Here is a 17,919-nt window from a genome sequence, read left to right on the forward strand (position 1 = left end):
TTATTGAAAATACAATGAAGGGCCTTAATTTGGTGAGTACAGAAAATATTATATTATGTTCTTATATTACTTGTCTTGCTAATTTATACCTACTCTACACAATTATATAAAGTTGAAGTTTGTTTGTTTGCACGCGTTCATCTCGGGAACTACAGGTTCAAATTGATAAATCTTTTAATTTTGGATAGCCCATTTATCAAGGAAGGCTATAAGCTATATAGTATCACGCTATAACCAATAGGAGCGGAGCATCAATGAAAATTGTTGCAAAAACGGGGAAAATCTATTCTTATTGGAAATTTCCTTTGCGGGCACGGTATAAACTATTAAAGATACGCAGCAATATTACGGAATTGTTGCTCTTAAAAAAATCTAAAAAATATATCTCCCGGTGCATGTATCTACCTGTCTGAACGCGATAAACTCAAAAACTACAATGAATTTCGATGAAATTTGGTATGGAGATAGTTTAAGACCCTGGGTAGGTCATAGGGCACTTTCTATTCCGGGAAAATATAAAGCAGGACTTTTATAAATATAAATATAAAATGTTAAAAAAAAAATGTATAAATTGTTAAAAATGTTTGTGTTGACAATAATTGTTTATAAGTAAATAGAGAGACTACTGACCAGATTAATTTAAGTGAGATTGGCATACGTGCAGTCACCTAGACTATATCCTTGATTCACTAAAAATAGTTTCAATTACAAAGAACAATAGTTTCAATTACAAAGTTTAAATACTTATTAGTGCTTTCATTTAATGGCAGGTGAAAAAACCTAAATATATCATTGTATAAGCGCCTGTCTTGTTAATATCTAATTATTTTTCTAATTCGCAATGTATCTGACAAGTGTGTTCTTAAAATATTGGTATTCCGAGCTGACAATACATCTTTAGGTAACTTGTTCCACGCTTCGACCATTCTATTAAACATGTTTGTGAGATGAAGGTATATTTAAGAGAAAATTCACAAATCGAACAAAAAATGGCAATCGTACAATAATAACAATAATAATAATAATAGCCTTTATTCAGACACATAATTTACAAAGCATGTTAGTAGTTGTAATTCTAGTTGTTAGTTACTAGACATCGACATCTCGGTCTGTTTGCCCCACTTTGGCAAAGGCCTCCTCCAATTCTTGCCATTTTATCCTGTCGAGCGCTGTTCTGGTCCATGTTTTCCCCGCTGTTATCTTAACATCTTAATCGTACAATATCTACAATCAAATATTCTTTGTTACAGATGCTATGTGTGGTAGTAGTGATAGCTATATCATTGGAGATGGTGACGGCAGCGCCACAAGGGCTATCACTCCCAGTTATTCAGCTAGTGCAAGGACTCGTGCAAAACGTCGGTAAACTATTGACACAACTAATAATGCCTGTTATGATGTGGTTGATGAACTTGCTTAAGTCTTTAATATAATAAATAAATCGATTTGCAAAGCGTGTTCCATCTTTTTATTTTGATTTATTATTATTTAATTTATTTTATTTTTGGGTATGCGGGTAGCTTATGGCTAAGCTTACAAATTAAGTTATAGCTTATTATGAAAATGAAAGATTTTATGTTTGTTAGAATTACACACAGAAACAAAGGAATTGATTTGGATGAAGTTTGGCACACGGGTTTGCTGGAGGTAGGATATATTTTATATCCGCCCGGATAGCTACCATAGTACAGAAGGTGTTAAAACCCGCCATAGTGGCTCATGTAATTGTGTCGTGTTCCGGGATCAGCCTGTTTATATCCGTTTCCAACAGGCCGGCACAATTGTGTCTACTGCCGATGGGTAATCATCTCTCGTCAGTCGACATTCTTTTGGACGCCACTCCACTTACCATCAGGTGCAATGGGGTCACTACTCACTATGTCGAGCACATACAAAAACACGGGTAGACCATGTCCTAGATTAACTCATAGACTTTTTTATCTCGGTAATTTGCTCCCGTAGAAATAGTGGAATTTTTTGTTATTTTCTTAAACAGATTGCACTTTAGTAGTATTTCAGCGACTTACGCGGAAAAGGCTTTTCAAGCAGGCTAAGCCGTAAGCAACACCTAGTTTTTATACTAATCCTGTGCCCTGTGGCATAAAATATGCCTTGCTTAGTGACCCTTCGAAAAATCTTTCTTTTTACTTATTAGTGTTAATTCGAGAGCAAAATTTCATGCTTTTGGAACCATTTTGAATGACGGGACGATATTGCTGTTCGCCGGTAAGCGATACGACCGCCCATAAACAGTAGAAACACCATCCAACACCTTGAATTACAAATTATTTGGTATTCCACTGCGCTCGCCATCCTGAGACATGAGAAGTTAAGTCTCATTATGTCCAGTAGTTACACTGGCTATAATGCTATAAAACCCGCAATTAGTTTTATTCTGATTCCATCAGTGGGTGACTTAACTCAATGTCCTCTACAAAATGTTACTTTACCTTGCACAGATAAATAATTTATTGAAATAAAACACTATTAATCATTATAATTTATTTCCTAATTACAATATTGGAATTTATTCAGTAATCTTTGGGTAGTCCTTACGCGATTAGAAGTCATTGGATTTTCGTCGCGTCACTTTTGTTTGTAGATATTAGATATCAAACATTTTTTACACAAAACAGACAATTTACGTAAAAGGGTCGATTATGACCCGCTTGAATGTAACGGGTCTATTTAGGGTTGCCAACTATACTATAATCGTATTGTACTATATTTTGTGTCTGCGTACTATATAAGGTCATTTTGACATTGCGTTGTTGAATGAAACCCCATACTCGTCTTCACCTTTGCTGACATTGTACCAAAAATCTTCCGTTAATAACGAATATTTACACCAAAAAACCTGGTTGTAGTTTTGTTTTTTTTTTTTTGATAAATTTGTAGTTTAATGCGAATATGGCGTGTGCGTGAGTGTATTGACTGAAAGTATGATGTTACCGCTGCAAAGAATTCTATTAGAGTAGTAGTCCTGCGCGTAACATTAAAATTACTTTTTATGAATATTTATTTTATTCGAATCTTACACTATTTATTTTACATCTAGGGCTCAAGTAACTTTTTGTAAAGTTTTAGTTCCAAGTGGATAAGTCTGTGGTTTCATTCAGTAACGCAATGTCAAAATGACCCTGTACACTGTTGAATATGTGGTACGCAAAAAAACTATATTTTCAACACCTAAACCCAACAAACCTATCCTCCATTTTAAAACATGAACGACCCTTTACATCAATTTTCCAGCGATGGCATTGCGTGTACGTATCAGTCTTAATATTTTTTATAGAAATAAATAGTTAACAAAATATGTCTGTCTATTTTTTGGATTTTCCATAAAATACTATAATTTATGTGTGATATATTTTTCTATAGCTAATTTTGAAAAATACTATATTTTACCAAAGAAGAGTTGGCAACCCTAGGTCTATTATAACCCATTTTATATACAATGCCAATCTATTTTTACTCATATAGGTATGTCATTTGTTTCACTATTTCTTGACAAGCGTCTTGGGTCTACCATCTCTGGTCAGTTTGAGGTGTATTAGCTTCATGTGCGTGTTGAGGATGCCAGCTTGGCTGAACTGTGCGGGACACTTGCTGCATTGGTAGGGTCTCTCGCCGGTGTGGGTTCGTAGATGAGTTTTTAATATGTGATTTCGCTGGAGACAAATTAAAAGTATTATTTATTGACTCATGGAAAAGAAACCCAAAGATGTCAAAGTATGAACTAATTGACAACATTTCATTTTTTCAACATACTCAAATATTTATATTTTATGAAACTAGACGTGAAATTATGAGACCCATATTTTTTCCTTTGTCAAAACTCAGATATTTTCATTCATGATTTTCACTTTGAATTTTGTTTTATTCTAAAACGACGTAAGTACCAAATGACGTCATATATACGTCTCAAGACGTAATGGCCTTTGCTTTGCAGTAAAGAAGAAGCGAAGTGACAGTTATGTTGTTTCACTCTCTCTCTTTGAAAGTGACAGTTGTGACGTAGCGATTGTAATATTGACATTGACAAATGACGATATCTCAGTTTTCTTAATAATTGGTAAAATGGACCAAGGAACAACTTCATTAAACCGTATGTATGACGTCATCAATCATTTCTCGCTCATTAATTTTTTTCTTCGAAATGAAGCATTAAAAAAATATTTAAAATACATAGTCGAACTCAGAGTAGAAAAATTAAGAAACGGTATTTTTGTTTTAGACACTATTACTTATTGAAATGTTGTCAATTGTGTTTCTAAATGATAATAACACATATTTTTTGACATTTCTTGAGCGAAATACATACATCGAACACTTTATCGCACATGGGACACGAAAACTTCATCGGCCGCTTGTACCCCTCGTGGATGATCCGCTTGTGTTCAGTCAGGCACCAAGACGTCACGTACGACTGCAGCAATATTCATTCATGTTTAACAACACAACAATCAGAATATATAATTCTCATTAACTTCAAAGTTCAGGGTCAAAAAAGACCCAGGAGACATTATGCAAGCATTATTACATTTCTTTGCAACTATTTTAAGAAAATTAATTGTATCTATTTTAAATATTAATTATTTTGTACATATTAATTATTTGTGCATAACATATCAAGTACGCCATGCCGTACCACAAATACCCCCCCGCCCTCCGAAGCAATGGACCGGCCTATGCTTGATATTGTACATTATTCTATATGTAATGGTTAATAATACGAAAAAGAAGCACTTCTGCGTAAACTGCATAAAAATTGGTTAAAAAATGAGCTAGTAATTCATATTTTAAATATTGTAACGTGCAGAAGTGGGCGCGATGAGGGGATATCGCTTCATCTCTTTCTCGCACGCGTCATAATTCCCGATGACGTCACACGTGGGTATTTGGTCTCTTTTCTGCATCTTGTTAATTACCCCTTCCACCTAAATTCAAAGACTTAGAACTTGTAGATTTTATACCGGATTTTAATAATTCCTTCTGTGTTATAATTTATATTATGTAAATATTTGATAATAGTAAAGAACAAAAATGAGTCCGGTACCCTATTGTGCGCTCGGTGTCGCGGCCCAGGCATACGTATACTTCATGGTTACCAATTCACATTGAGGCCTATGAGATCTCGCGAACATTTACTGGCCTTCTTCCCTCCTTCTCATTCTAAGAACCGCCTTCTTCCCCCACATTTCTTTAACCAGTTATGCCCTCCCAACTTTCCTCCAGGTCTCTGGAGTATGCTTGTACGGTTGAGGCAACCTACATCGCACAGCGCTGTGTCAGCACTTTACACCACACGAATTAATTGTATTAATTTTACCAATCAGTTCACGTTCGATCGTCAACCAGTTCGCGTGTTCTCATTACCATTACCATAACCATTACCGTTTTACTATTTAGACTAGTTCAGTGTAAATAAACCATATTTTACCTGGACTTTAGTCTTTTATATTTACGAACCAAACGTAAATCCGTGTACGGACACCAAACCCCGTACAATGCTCAAGATATTTTTTCATTATCACTTACATAAGAGCACCATTTGCTCGTCTGTTTCTTCTGCTAAAACAAAAATACTGCTACGACTATGTTTATTAATGCAATCAAAGCTTACCTTGTCACAGCGATCGCATTTGTAAGGTCTCAGGTTCAAATGGACCCTGTTAGTGTGCCTCTCTAGGTCTCTTCGGATCGCGAACCTTTTGTTACAGTGCGTGCAAGGCAATCTGTGAAAACAGCGGAGGTAAATGATAGACGAGCTAGTAGCTCGTCTGAATAAACCCTAATCAAACGACTATGCACTCTCACATCTTTTATTGCAGGAGTTGATAGAGGCGTCGTGTACCCAGTTATCGTTGTGTGTATTCCGTTCCATGATGTGATAGGGAGCGAGCCTATCGCCATGTCGAAAACTGCTATATCACTGCTCGACCCGGGATTCGAACCCAAAACCTCAGGTAATTGTATCGCACGCAATTCAATTAAAACACTGAGTCATAAGTAAAAATTCTGAAATCTAGTGTACTTAACTGCGATAGCCATCCTGTTACAGATATTTAATCTATCAAAATATATTAAAATATTAAGTATTATCCACGTGTGTTCTTTGTGAATTATCGCTTGCTTTAACGGCGAAGGAAAACATCGTGAGGAAACCTGCACATCTGAGAAGTTCTCTACAAGAATTTCGAAGGTGTGTGAAGTCTACCAATCCGCACTAGGCCAGCGTGGTGGACTAAGGCCTAAACCCTCTCAGTAGTAGAGGAGGCCCGTGCTCAGCAGTGGGCAAGTATATAATACAGGGCTGATATTATTATTATTTATTATTATTCTCATGGACTTTCAAATGCAAGAAACTACTACATTCAATAATATTTTAAAATATGATTAAACAGTTATTGAATATTATATGGGTTTAAGACATAAAATGTACAACTTACGGTAGATCTATGTAGTTTATGTGAGGTGACGCGGTTTTCAAATGTTGTTTTAATGTAGAGTCGGATTTAAAGCTCCTGAAAGGAACATATATAGAATAAGAATTCTCTTGATTCAGCATTAGAATCTTATTAATATGATAAATACAAATGTATACAGACAGTATAGGTCAAAGCTAATTTTTAAACATCAAGAATTAAAATATATTTTGGTTCAATAAAAATTAACAACATTCGATAAAGAACTGTTCTCGTAATTAGTTACAAATTTAAAACCAAGCTAAGGTCTTAAAGATAATGTTAACTTAGAACGTTAAACAAGGTATATATAAGTATGCAATATAGCACGTAAGAACAATCAATCAGGCCGGTATAATAATATCGACTGGCAAGGGATAATCGTCTATCGTCGACACTCTATATAGAGTCCATTCCGCTCACCATCAGGTGCAGTGGGCAAATTGACTAGGAGAAAGTTCCTTTGCATTTATGTATATTTTATATAGCCACAAACGTCCATATAAACTATTTGTTCAAAATCTGAACTAAAATTGCAACCAAAACGTCACTATAATAATCTATTTATTCACTTGAACAATAAATAATTTTACTTATTTGACAAATATTTTTTATTCCAATCCAGGTTTACACTTAGACTTAAGAGCGTTTACGCATCCGCGCGCCGTATGTCTCAAAAACAGCACTTTTCGAAGGAGAATTATCTCCTAAATAATGTTTTGATGGATATTAATCCATCAAAACATTATTTTAAAAACATATGAATTAGTAATTATTATAGAAAATTTTGTTGTCTAAAAAGTTAGTAGAGAAAATTTTTAGATTTATTGAGTATTTGTAAATTGTTTAATGATTACTGAACAGAGGTTTTCAAATTTGCGCTTCGAACGTCTATTTCGAAGCTCAAAATATCTTAAACCACTAAGGAACACAACAATATGTTATTTTTATCTAACTAAAAAGATCCTGAAGAAAAAAGTTAGTAGAGAAAAAATATCTTTTTATGTTTAATTCATGAGAAATAAAAATTCAAAGAATTCGAAAATTTCAGAAATGTTGGTCATTTAAATGATTTTTTTTTATCACTATATCTTACTTAATTGAATATAATATTGGATTACTATAATAGAAGAACATCTCCTTAAAAACATACAATTTAAAAATTCTACAAAATTAGTTCTGTTATTTTTCTATAAATATTTTAAATACCACTATAAAACGCAACGCACAAATCGTTTCAAATTAGTCCGCCTTGAGGCTTTCTAGAGAGAGGACGTATCGCTCGTCGCTCCGGCGAAACTCCAGTTGGACTTTGCTGTGCGTAGAAAAAATAGTCACGTGTATACAGTGATTGCCACATCTTAGTACTTTAGTAAGTAAAATATTTTTTTCTTTAATGATTGACAATAATTTTAGTAGTTACTATAAATTATTATTATATTATTATGTTTCAGACACAATGGGAAGTAAAGCTATTTCTAGGCAAGAAAAGGAAACGTAACAACGCTGAAACTTCGGCTAAAGCAAAAGCTAAAAGATTGATGTACTAATGTTATAACATGCGTCTGTAGTTATAGTTGTTGCTTTTTTACTCATTAAACACTTGAGCATAGTTACTCGAAGGAAAAAATGGAACCTTAAGCTAAAAACAATTAGCCCATTGAAATGTTACATGAGCTTTGTATTTTTAGAGGACCCAATTTTATTTTTAGAACATTTGTGGGGGTCAATAGAAGCTTAATCTCAAGTTTGTGAGGTCGCCCCCTTGTCCCCTGGCCGCCATCATGAAAAAGGGGTGAAAACACTTTTTTCACGATATCTCGGAAACTATGCGTCTTACATAAATTTTGTAAAGCCATAATTTGTAGCAAATTGTTTTGCCTACAAATATGTTTATATAACTTTTTGCCCTAAATTAAAAATTAAAGAAGTTATAAGCAAAAATGTGAGAAAATGTTTATAAAAGTTTTCTTTTTTGCTCTATAACTTTTTTTTACATTTTACAAAAAAATTACCTCAAACTAACTTGTAAATTATCTTTTGAGGAAAATTGTTCCCTATAATTTTTTTTTATTTCATTCATTTAAAACGCTGTTACAGCGCTCCAAAGTTTACCGGGTTCGTCAATGCTCATGAGAATCCGGTCGAAACAAAATGTTTAACTTATTTTTGTTTTTTTTTTATTGTAAATATATTATTACAATTTTTTTGTCAAATTCGTACAACTTTACTTATTTATTCCTAACTCTTTTCTTTGCCATAGAACTTACCAAATTTAACTTATCGAATGTTATGCAGGTAGAAAAGGTATGAGTTACCATTTGGGGATAAAGGAGAAAAAAAACATATTTGCAGGCAAAACAATTTGCTACAAATTATGGCTTTACAAAATTTTTGTAAGACGTGTAGTTTCCGAGATATCGCGAAAAAAGTGTTTTCACCACTTTTTCCAAGATGGCGGCCGGAGGACAAGGGTGACGACCCCACAAACTTGAGGTTAAGCTTCTATTGACCCCCCACACATGGCCCAAAAATAAAAGTGCGTCCTCCAAGAAATGCAATATTCGGTGCTTAAATTGTAACATTTCAATGGACTAAACGCACATTTCAAAACTCGTTTTACGCCCGCGGCGTGCGCGGTTGTATGCGGTACCCGCTGTATTGGCGGCCAACTATTAGAATCGTGCGGGCCACGGTAGCACCAGCGCGCTCTGTGGTTAGTAGGTGGGCGACTGCAATAGTCGGTAGGGGAGGGGTGGTTACAGAAATCTGACGCCATTTTCCTCCATCGTGATCGTTTCTGATATGTGTCCATGGCGTTTTGGAACTCAACTGACCGTTAACTGTCCATGTTGTAACCGCCCGCCTTGCGATAATCGCTCGCCATGTTTGCAGGACATAATCGGAACCGCGGTGGTTACAAATCGCACAGATCTCCGGTCGTCATGAGTTTGGAAATAAAACAGCCGTTTCTCAACCACGGCGGGCGCGAGTAAAAACCGCTTCGTGAGTTCTTAGCCTTATAGAATCACTTTGCTGTCCCGTTGTCAAAACGTTTACAACTCGCCAAATACCCAGTGCGCGAGTCCCACTCGCACTTGGCTGATTTTTTTGCATAATGCATAGGTACGCTTACTTTCAAATAACAAGGTTTTTGTGTTCACTGATGCGCACTGTTAAGAAAATTCAAGTGAGGAGAGACCGAATCCTATATCTTTCTCCTTTTTGAACCTTAGAAATAAAGGATTTGGTAATTTATGTAGCTAGTGAATAAAACTACTAGTAGTAGTTAGTATACCTATCTTCTTAACTATTTGGGCTAGTTTAGGTCTACACGCTCACATCAATTTTACATATAATTTTATCCTGACGTTTAACCCTGTGCAGGTTTCGGCGTCATTATACTTGTATAAATTAAACGCGTCTAGATCCATATGCAGTTTTACTTAAGTATGTAGTGTTTGCGTAAACTTCGATAACAATAATAGTATATTCTATATATTTTTTTTAATTTTTTAGGTAATCGTGCCTGATATTACACTCAAAATAAATAAGGTTATTAAAAGCCGCAAAATTATAGATTTTCAATATTTTTTGGATCAAATTAAAACACTCAATAACCACAACAGAGCAACAGGTTGTAGTATCGAATATTTACAACTATTGAAAGAGAATGTTTGCTTGCAGTCAACATTTTTAATGAAGTGTAATATGTGCAATATGGAATTTAAGCTATTTAAGCGCTAAGAGATATACTGTAGTATGGACGTATATCGTGGAACTGTGAATGGAGCTATGATGACTGAAGTTGGTAGATCAAATTTAAACGAACAGTTAGCTTCCATAGATTTACCAATATTAACGCAACATGTTTACATTAAATGTTATGACGAGTTAGCTAAATGATTGAAATTAGCTGCAGAGGACAGGATGCAAGAGGCCGCTAGGGAAGAAACTGATAAAGATGTTTTCTGTGGCGATGTAAAAGACTGTATTCCCATACTTACAGTCAAAGCTGACTGCTGTTGGTCAAAAAAAAGTACAGAACCAACTATTTTGCTTCGTCGTGTGTCGCAAATATTATGCAAAACTATGGATATAAAACTGGTAAATTGTTATACATGGATGTACAATCGATCGATTGATGATCGATGTCACTGAGAAGCAATACCTATTAAAAAAAAAAACTATCCAAAAAAATATAACCAACTCCCGAAAAAAGAAGTCTTTTATTTCTCACTTTTTAGTTATACACCTAAAAATGACATCTCATTACATACACCTTCTGAGTCAAAATATAAATTCCAATATGTAATTTCTAATGACTTAATTTAAACTTTCAATACGCTAAATATTAAAAACTGCAGATCTATGGAGTAATTATGTGGTCCATTATAAACATCGTAGCACAGTAATTTTCCTGATTTATTGTCTGATTACGGAGTAATTTTCCTGATTTATTGTCTGATTTTTAAGCATTTGCATTTAAAAGTGAAAATAACAATTTGTAAAATTGCCGTTAAAATTTGTTAAAAATGTTTATTTTTTTTTATAATTACAAAATGATATATATAAACTATTTCATGATGAATTCTTATATATTTAATAATAGAATTCTTCATTTATCATAAATTCATAAGTCATAAGTTACATGCCAATTAGATAATTAAAGCGAAAAGATCAAAATTGGTTGGTCTGACTATAAAGATAGCCGACGCGCTAACTCTACGCACACAGCTACGCAACGGCTCTGTGTGAATTTTGCGAAGAATTACCTATAGTTGACTTCACGCGCGGCACGTAAACGCTCTTAAGTTCGTCTATCATGAGCGCCACTTCGTACACAACCACAAGCTATCAATATTGACCATACTAGTCAGTTTGAATGGATTGCAATTCAATTCAGTTGAACATAGTGAATGTTCGGAACGCCAAAACTAGTACGCAGTACATATACAGGGTCATTATGACATCGCGTTACTAAATGAAACCACATCCTTATCTACCGGGAAATAACATTCTACAATAAGATACTTGAGCCTTAGATATATACTAAAAAAGTGTAAGTTACGAACAAAATAAATATTAATAAAAAGTAATTTTAATTTTACACGCTCTAATACCACTACTACTACTCTAAGAGAATTCGTCGCAGCGGCAACATACTTTCAGTCAGAAATACACTCACACACACGCTATATTCGCATTGAACTACAAAAGGATCAACAAATAAAAAAACTAAAACCAGGATATTGCGTGAAAATTATTGGTTATTAATGAATGATTTTTGGCACAATGTCAGCAAAGGTGAAGACGAGTATGTGGTTTCATTTAGTAACGCAAAGTCAAAATGACCTTGTATAAAGATGTTCCTAGGGCATTAAATCCAAAGCGAAAATAAATACAATAGGGGACCGGACTCATTTTTGTTCTTTAGTATATCAAATATTTACGTTATATAAATTATAACACAGAAAGAATTATTTAAATCCGGTAAAAAATCATCAAGTTATAAGACTTTTAATTTCGGTAGAACGGGTAAGTAACAAGAAACAGAAAAGAGGCGCAACACCCACGTGTGACGTCATCGGGCATTACGACGCGTGCGAAAGAAAGAGATGAAGCGATATCCCCACTTCACGCCCACTTCGGCAATAGTAATATTTGAAATATGAATTACTGGCTCAATTTTTTACCAATTTTAATGCAGTTTTCGCAGGAGGGTTTCTTTTTCATATTATTAACCATTACATATAGAATAATGTACAAAATCAAACACAGGACGGTCCCCCATTGCTCTCACTTATCGCACTCGACGCAGTAGTAGTCCCTGCTGAGCGAGTGCTTGCGGCCGTGGCTGCGCAGCTGCGACGGCGACGCGAACGCCAGCCCGCACTCCGCGCACACGCAGCGCTTGCACTTCTCGCCAGCGGACACTTTCTTAGGATGCCTCCTGTAACAACAATCAACAAATGAAAACAAAAACAATTTTTTTTTTATGATTTAACTTTCGGCACGCCGAGACCAATTTAGACCCACATAAAAAATACAAATAAAAGTTAAATAAAAATATACTTTTTAATGATTTTACCGTTCGGCACGCGGAGATCAATTTAGACCCGCATAAAAAATAACCCTATCGTATTCAGCAATCATTAAAATTCAAATGAAAAAAAAAGAAATATATTTTCAATTGTTTTTGGCATTTGACACGATGGGGTCAATTTTGACCCACCTATAAAAAAAATTACCTCATCATGTGAGCCTTCAGAACTTCTTTACTGGCATAGCTTTTGTTGCAATATGCACAAATAACTCGCTCCTTGTTTTTGTGTGAGTAACATATATGCTTTCTCATCGACACTTGACGCCTGCAAACAATAATTATAAGAATAAAACCGTCCATTTATTCGCACAACACCATGTCACATTCAATTTACAAACAAAACAAAGAGAGAAGCAAAAAAATGTTATAAATAAAAAAAAATACACACACAAACAAATACATAGATGAAAATATAACAAAGAAAAAAAACGGAAACAAACAAGTTCATCATCCCGAACGTCATGGTGTGCGTGTGAAATGGGTCCCATTCAGCACAAGCCAAAAGTCCATACAATTAACTTGTAATAAATAAATAAAAAAAAAATTAAAGCCTTTACAGCTTATCCACCACAGTGGGTCTCAAATGACCCAATTGTTTTTTTACAAACTACATATTTATTTATCTTTACAGCTTATCCGATATAGTGGGTCAAAAATGACCCAATTGTGTTTTTTTTATAAACTACATATTTATTTATTAATAAATCACATACTTGAATGATTTAGGACAGTGCGGACAGTTGTATTGATAGTATCCGTGACAGTGGTACGCGGTGTAGTGGTCCCGTATTGTGAGACGACCGCTTCGCATCAGACCGCATTCTGAGCATTTGTATCTCCTGTGAGGCAACAAAAAGAACATATTGATATGAAAAAATTAACAAAATCTAGACTGTGTAAAATGTAGGTAGATATTGTAACTTGAGTTTTCGGAAGACCAACGCCTTAGTCCGCCCCGTGACCACGAAGGCTGCTGTCTTCGAAACGTCGGGAGAAAATATAAAAACTGCGATAAAATCCGAAAACAGTTTTATTTCAACGTCTAACATTCGCGTAAACATAAGAAATCGTGACTTTACAGTCCTGAAATTTTAAATCATTATAAAACTTTTTTTTATTTGTCATTTCTTTCTTTTCAAACACATGTACCAGGCACAAAAGTAGCTGAAGAAATTCAAAACATTTCAACACATTAATTTCAATTGACATATTACCTTTCTTGCATCTAAAATACCCTTTTTTAGTTTAGTGAAGAAAAAACGATTGTCCAAACAGAGACAGAAGTCAGCGATTTGAAATTTCGAATTTGTTCATCTACCTCTGTGGACTATACTTACTAGTTCTAATCAAAAACAAAGTTCTTTAATCTCATTACTAAGTACTTTTTATATTTATGGAAATTGTAACTAGAACACCACTTTCTAATTGTTAAGTCTGATAAACAAATTATTTAAATAAATTAAACTTACACCTCGTGGTATTTTTTGTGGTTAGCGAGCTTTTCCTCAGTGTCCATGCGTTGCTTGCAGACCTCGCATCGGTACGGCCCCATGCTCTGAAACGATTTTAAAACTTCAGCTTCAAGGTCAAAGATTCTTTTTCGCTTGTCACGACAAAATAACCACACAATACTTTCAGAATTATTCGGAATCATGCTCACACCTCTTAATATAAACCAATTAAGCCTTTCCAAAAGTCTTGTTTCAATCTTTTGGAAACAAACTGTTAGGGTAGAATTACACTTATTGTCTTTTTACTTTTTTTTTTATTGGAGACTCGGCAAAGCAGTCTCACTGCATCATATGGTTAGTGAAGAGATGCCAAAAACATGTAGATAAAAATCCCCAAACGGCACAATTATGCCGGACAGCTTCATTGCTTCTTTATGCTCATCAAGGACCCTGAGTTGTAGAAAGGAGGGAAATAAAAAAAATATATTTTTAATCCTGCGTCCACCCGCTTTAGTATGCAGCATCAGCAGGCCGGCATAATTGTGTCGAATGGCATGAGGTAGCCATTTGCTGCCATTCGATGCTCTATCTGGACGGCATCAACTTACCATAAGGTGTGTTGCAGTCACTTTGGCATACCACAATAAAAAAATCTCAAGACTCCCACAGGTACAAAGACTTTCCCGCCCTCACACCCACCACTACAACTCCTGTAAGCCAGGATCAGCCATGGCACACATTTTATGACACCGCGCAGTGAAGCTCGGCGAGTCTCAGGGAACACTAATATGTCATTATCCCGCAACGAAATTAATCAAATAGAAAGGTAGGGAGGAGTTGGAAATATTAATTGTCCATTTCCCTCCAGAGCAATGCGGGTGACAAAATCATGATCTAAGAAGGTGTCTTAACCTCAAGGATTGTCAACATGTAGGTGATTAACAAAGAACTTGTTAGGACATCATCACAGGTATTATACAAAAACTATAAATTAGTAACCTCACTGTGTTTTTCCATGTGCTTATCATAGCTCGGCTTGAAGTTGAACCCCTTCAGACAATCCGTGCACTTATATGTAGAGTCCAAGTATTTGGGGTCCAGCGCCAGCCGCTGCCGCTCTTCCAGACATTGTTTCGTCGTTAAATACACTTTTTGTATTAATGGTGTTTCTGAAATATATGCGAAAATCTAGAAAAGCTACGACTATTTATACTAATATGTAGAGCTGAAGAGTTTGTTTGAACATGTTAATTGCAGGAAGTATTGAACTGATTTTCATTTTTTTTATTAGTAATAGGAAGATACATTACTTCTGAGTGCTATAAGCTACTATTTATCCCAAGAAAATATTTAGCGGGACTTTTATCCCGGAATTTCGGAAACGGGAATTTTCACGTGGGCGGACCCTCGCGTATTATTAGCTATTACTGATATTTAGACTCATCATATTACTTATAAAATTAATAATTATAATATTATTATACAGAATTATTTTACAAAATTAACCATGTATATTTAGCAGATTTCACTTTATTCATTCTATTTAATACTGTTTGTAAATAAAAATAAATAGTTCACACAAACCTCGACCATTTAATTTGATTTTATTTGCGCCTTTCTTGCCTTTAGCTCGTTTCAATGAGTTCTTGAGGCTTATTAAGTCTATTTCTTCCCCCTCCACTTCCTCCTTAAGCAATTCCTTTAGCGGGAATGTGTCTTCTTTGAAATAGGCCTCTTGGTAATCTAAAAAAAGCAAGTTATCATAAAAAATATTTATCGATCCTTTTGCTTCTAAGCCATTTGATTCTAAATTGATGTCAGGACATGCTGGCATTATCAATCATATCTTATCAAAGACGTAGCTAGGGGAGAGGTAGGATTGTGTGGCACCCACCCATCAAGACATCTATATCCACTCTAGAAAAAGCCTTGCAGAGGCCTTGCGTGATGCGGACCTGTTATTTTTGAAAAAACATTTGCTCTTCCTACTAGCTAACACTAAGAGAAAATCCGTAACTACTCCAACTCATCTTATGTTCAAATTTTATAAGCAACACCTTATTGAAATAATAAATTACCATCATCTACCAAATGGTCATCGATCCCGTCGCCATCCTCCTCTTTCATTTCTATTTTTATGTCTTCTTGGGATGTTGCCCCTGACAAATCTTCATCTGCAATATACACTATTGATTAATACTAATTGGGAATATTTTCCTATTTCTAAGATCATACACATTAATTTTTTATTAAGTTATCAGCTTTGATAATTAAATTTTAAAGTCCGAACAAAATTGAGTGGATCAACAAACCTGGACTCTATATTTGTCATTATAAATTATACACTTTTTTATACATGTATTTGCCCAAACCATGCAATTTACTTCTTTTAACCAATCTCTACTTCTGTTTGTACATTATAAATACATCTGGATGAGACTAATCAACAAATTAATCAATCACTCACCTTCATCCTTCTGTATGAATTCTCCCAGATCACCATACTTATCAAATTTGACATCTTCTCCATTGTGCACAAAATCTATAGCACAGAGAGACACATGTGTGAGGTTTAGCAGTGGATGTATTTGGCTCTTCACTGCTTGAAGTGTTTCACCCATCATCTGGAATGGAAATTTACATTATTTCGAAATAAAACTATTTTCTTAATTTTATTTCAGTTTTTATATTATAATTTTATATAGAATATAGATTCTATACTAATATATAAAGTTGGGGAGTTTGTTCGAATATGCTAATCTTGGCAAATGGTGAATTGATTTTGAACAGTTTTCCCATTATAGAAAGCTGTGTATCCCAGAAAACTTTTATTATGCAGGTGGAGCAAATCTTTGTAAAATATATTAGAATTTTTTATACACAAGTAATTTTCTTATTTATTCTTACACTATGAAAATTCTCCAATAGTATTTGGTTGCTCTGTACATTCTGGATGAATGTGTCCGCTCTTTGAGCCAATCTTCTGCATAGGTAGCACAAGTTAAGGCTGTCAACCTGAAAGTGAAAAACAGGATGTATTTCCTTCATAACTTATGAAAGAAAAAACTATTATATCCATCACATACTTCAAAGCTTTTAAACTGCACTGATCATTGTATTTTTCGAGCAATATTTAAAGATACATTATAATACTTCGATAAAATTAAGAGAATAATAAACATAAGCGAATAATAAGTGTATGTCTACTAAATGAATCACAACAAAATTTTATATATCAATAAAAAGAAATTGAGAATTTTTATCAAGAATTTGCTAAAATCGTATTAAATCTATTTTTATAATAAAAAAATCATGTCTGTATTCTTTGTGAATTTATCGTTCACTTTAACGGTGAAGGAAAACATCGTGAGGAAACCTGCACATCTGAGAAGTTCTCTATAGGAATTTCGCAGGTGTGTGAAGTCTACCAATCCGCACTAGGCCAGCGTGGTGGACTAAGGCCTAATCCCTCTCAGTAGTGTCGGAGGCCCGTGCTCAGCAGTGGGCAAGTATATAATACAGGGCTGATATTATTATTATTATTAATAAATTACCTGCAATATAGCTTGCAGTGGCCCATTTTTCATGTTATATTGATGCAATCCATGTATATCACTGCTATTGCCCAAACAACCGAAACAGTACATTTCCACCGCCTCCATCACATCAGCCATTATCTATTTTTGTTTTGTAATTTAATATGAACGTATTTTTTCCAACATAAGATGAAAAACATGAAAATAAAATACTACTTCCTTTCCCAAACAAAATGTCAACTGTCAAACAATATAAACAATGTTCCGTACCAAAATATCGGATACATTTAACATAAAGATATAAAGCTAACATACACGAGCGTAGAACCTACTAACTAATTTGCCCACGTTTACGCCTA

The 17,919-nt window shown here is 34.6% G+C and overlaps 1 protein-coding gene and 1 long non-coding RNA gene across 2 annotated transcripts; one reads left to right on the top strand and one right to left on the bottom strand.

Moving 5' to 3' along the window:
- Positions 1–753: 753 nt before the first annotated feature.
- On the top strand, positions 754–1,458 carry LOC119189658. Its single transcript, XR_005112522.1, has 2 exons — positions 754–901; positions 1,251–1,458. It is a non-coding gene; the product is annotated as an uncharacterized LOC119189658 (long non-coding RNA).
- A 1,029-nt stretch (positions 1,459–2,487) lies between these two features.
- Positions 2,488–17,800, bottom strand: LOC115441250 (zinc finger protein 2 homolog). Its single transcript, XM_030165972.2, has 14 exons — positions 17,579–17,800; positions 16,932–17,039; positions 16,492–16,648; positions 16,103–16,198; positions 15,609–15,767; positions 15,024–15,193; positions 14,043–14,128; positions 13,287–13,412; positions 12,719–12,838; positions 12,271–12,420; positions 6,453–6,527; positions 5,627–5,738; positions 4,325–4,429; positions 2,488–3,671 (listed from the first exon to the last, which is right to left on the bottom strand). The coding sequence occupies exons 1-14, from the start codon at positions 17,696–17,698 to the stop codon at positions 3,501–3,503; spliced, it is 1,755 nt and encodes a 584-aa protein (XP_030021832.2). The 5' UTR covers positions 17,699–17,800; the 3' UTR covers positions 2,488–3,500.
- Positions 17,801–17,919: the final 119 nt, after the last annotated feature.

The sequence above is a fragment of the Manduca sexta genome, chromosome 3 (assembly GCF_014839805.1).
Source record: "Manduca sexta isolate Smith_Timp_Sample1 chromosome 3, JHU_Msex_v1.0, whole genome shotgun sequence".
Classification (NCBI taxonomy): domain Eukaryota; kingdom Metazoa; phylum Arthropoda; class Insecta; order Lepidoptera; family Sphingidae; genus Manduca; species Manduca sexta.

Bases quoted from the DNA above. Each gene is read 5' to 3' on its own strand.
- LOC115441250 (XM_030165972.2), bottom strand. From the start codon at position 17,698: ATGGCTGATGTGATGGAGGCGGTGGAAATGTACTGTTTCGGTTGTTTG. The intron at 12,839-13,286 runs GTATGTGATTTA...TATTGTTTGCAG, and splicing joins CACTGTCCTAAATCATTCAA to GCGTCAAGTGTCGATGAGAA. The intron at 5,739-6,452 runs GTAAGTTGTACA...CTGTTTTCACAG, and splicing joins ATAAACTACATAGATCTACC to ATTGCCTTGCACGCACTGTA.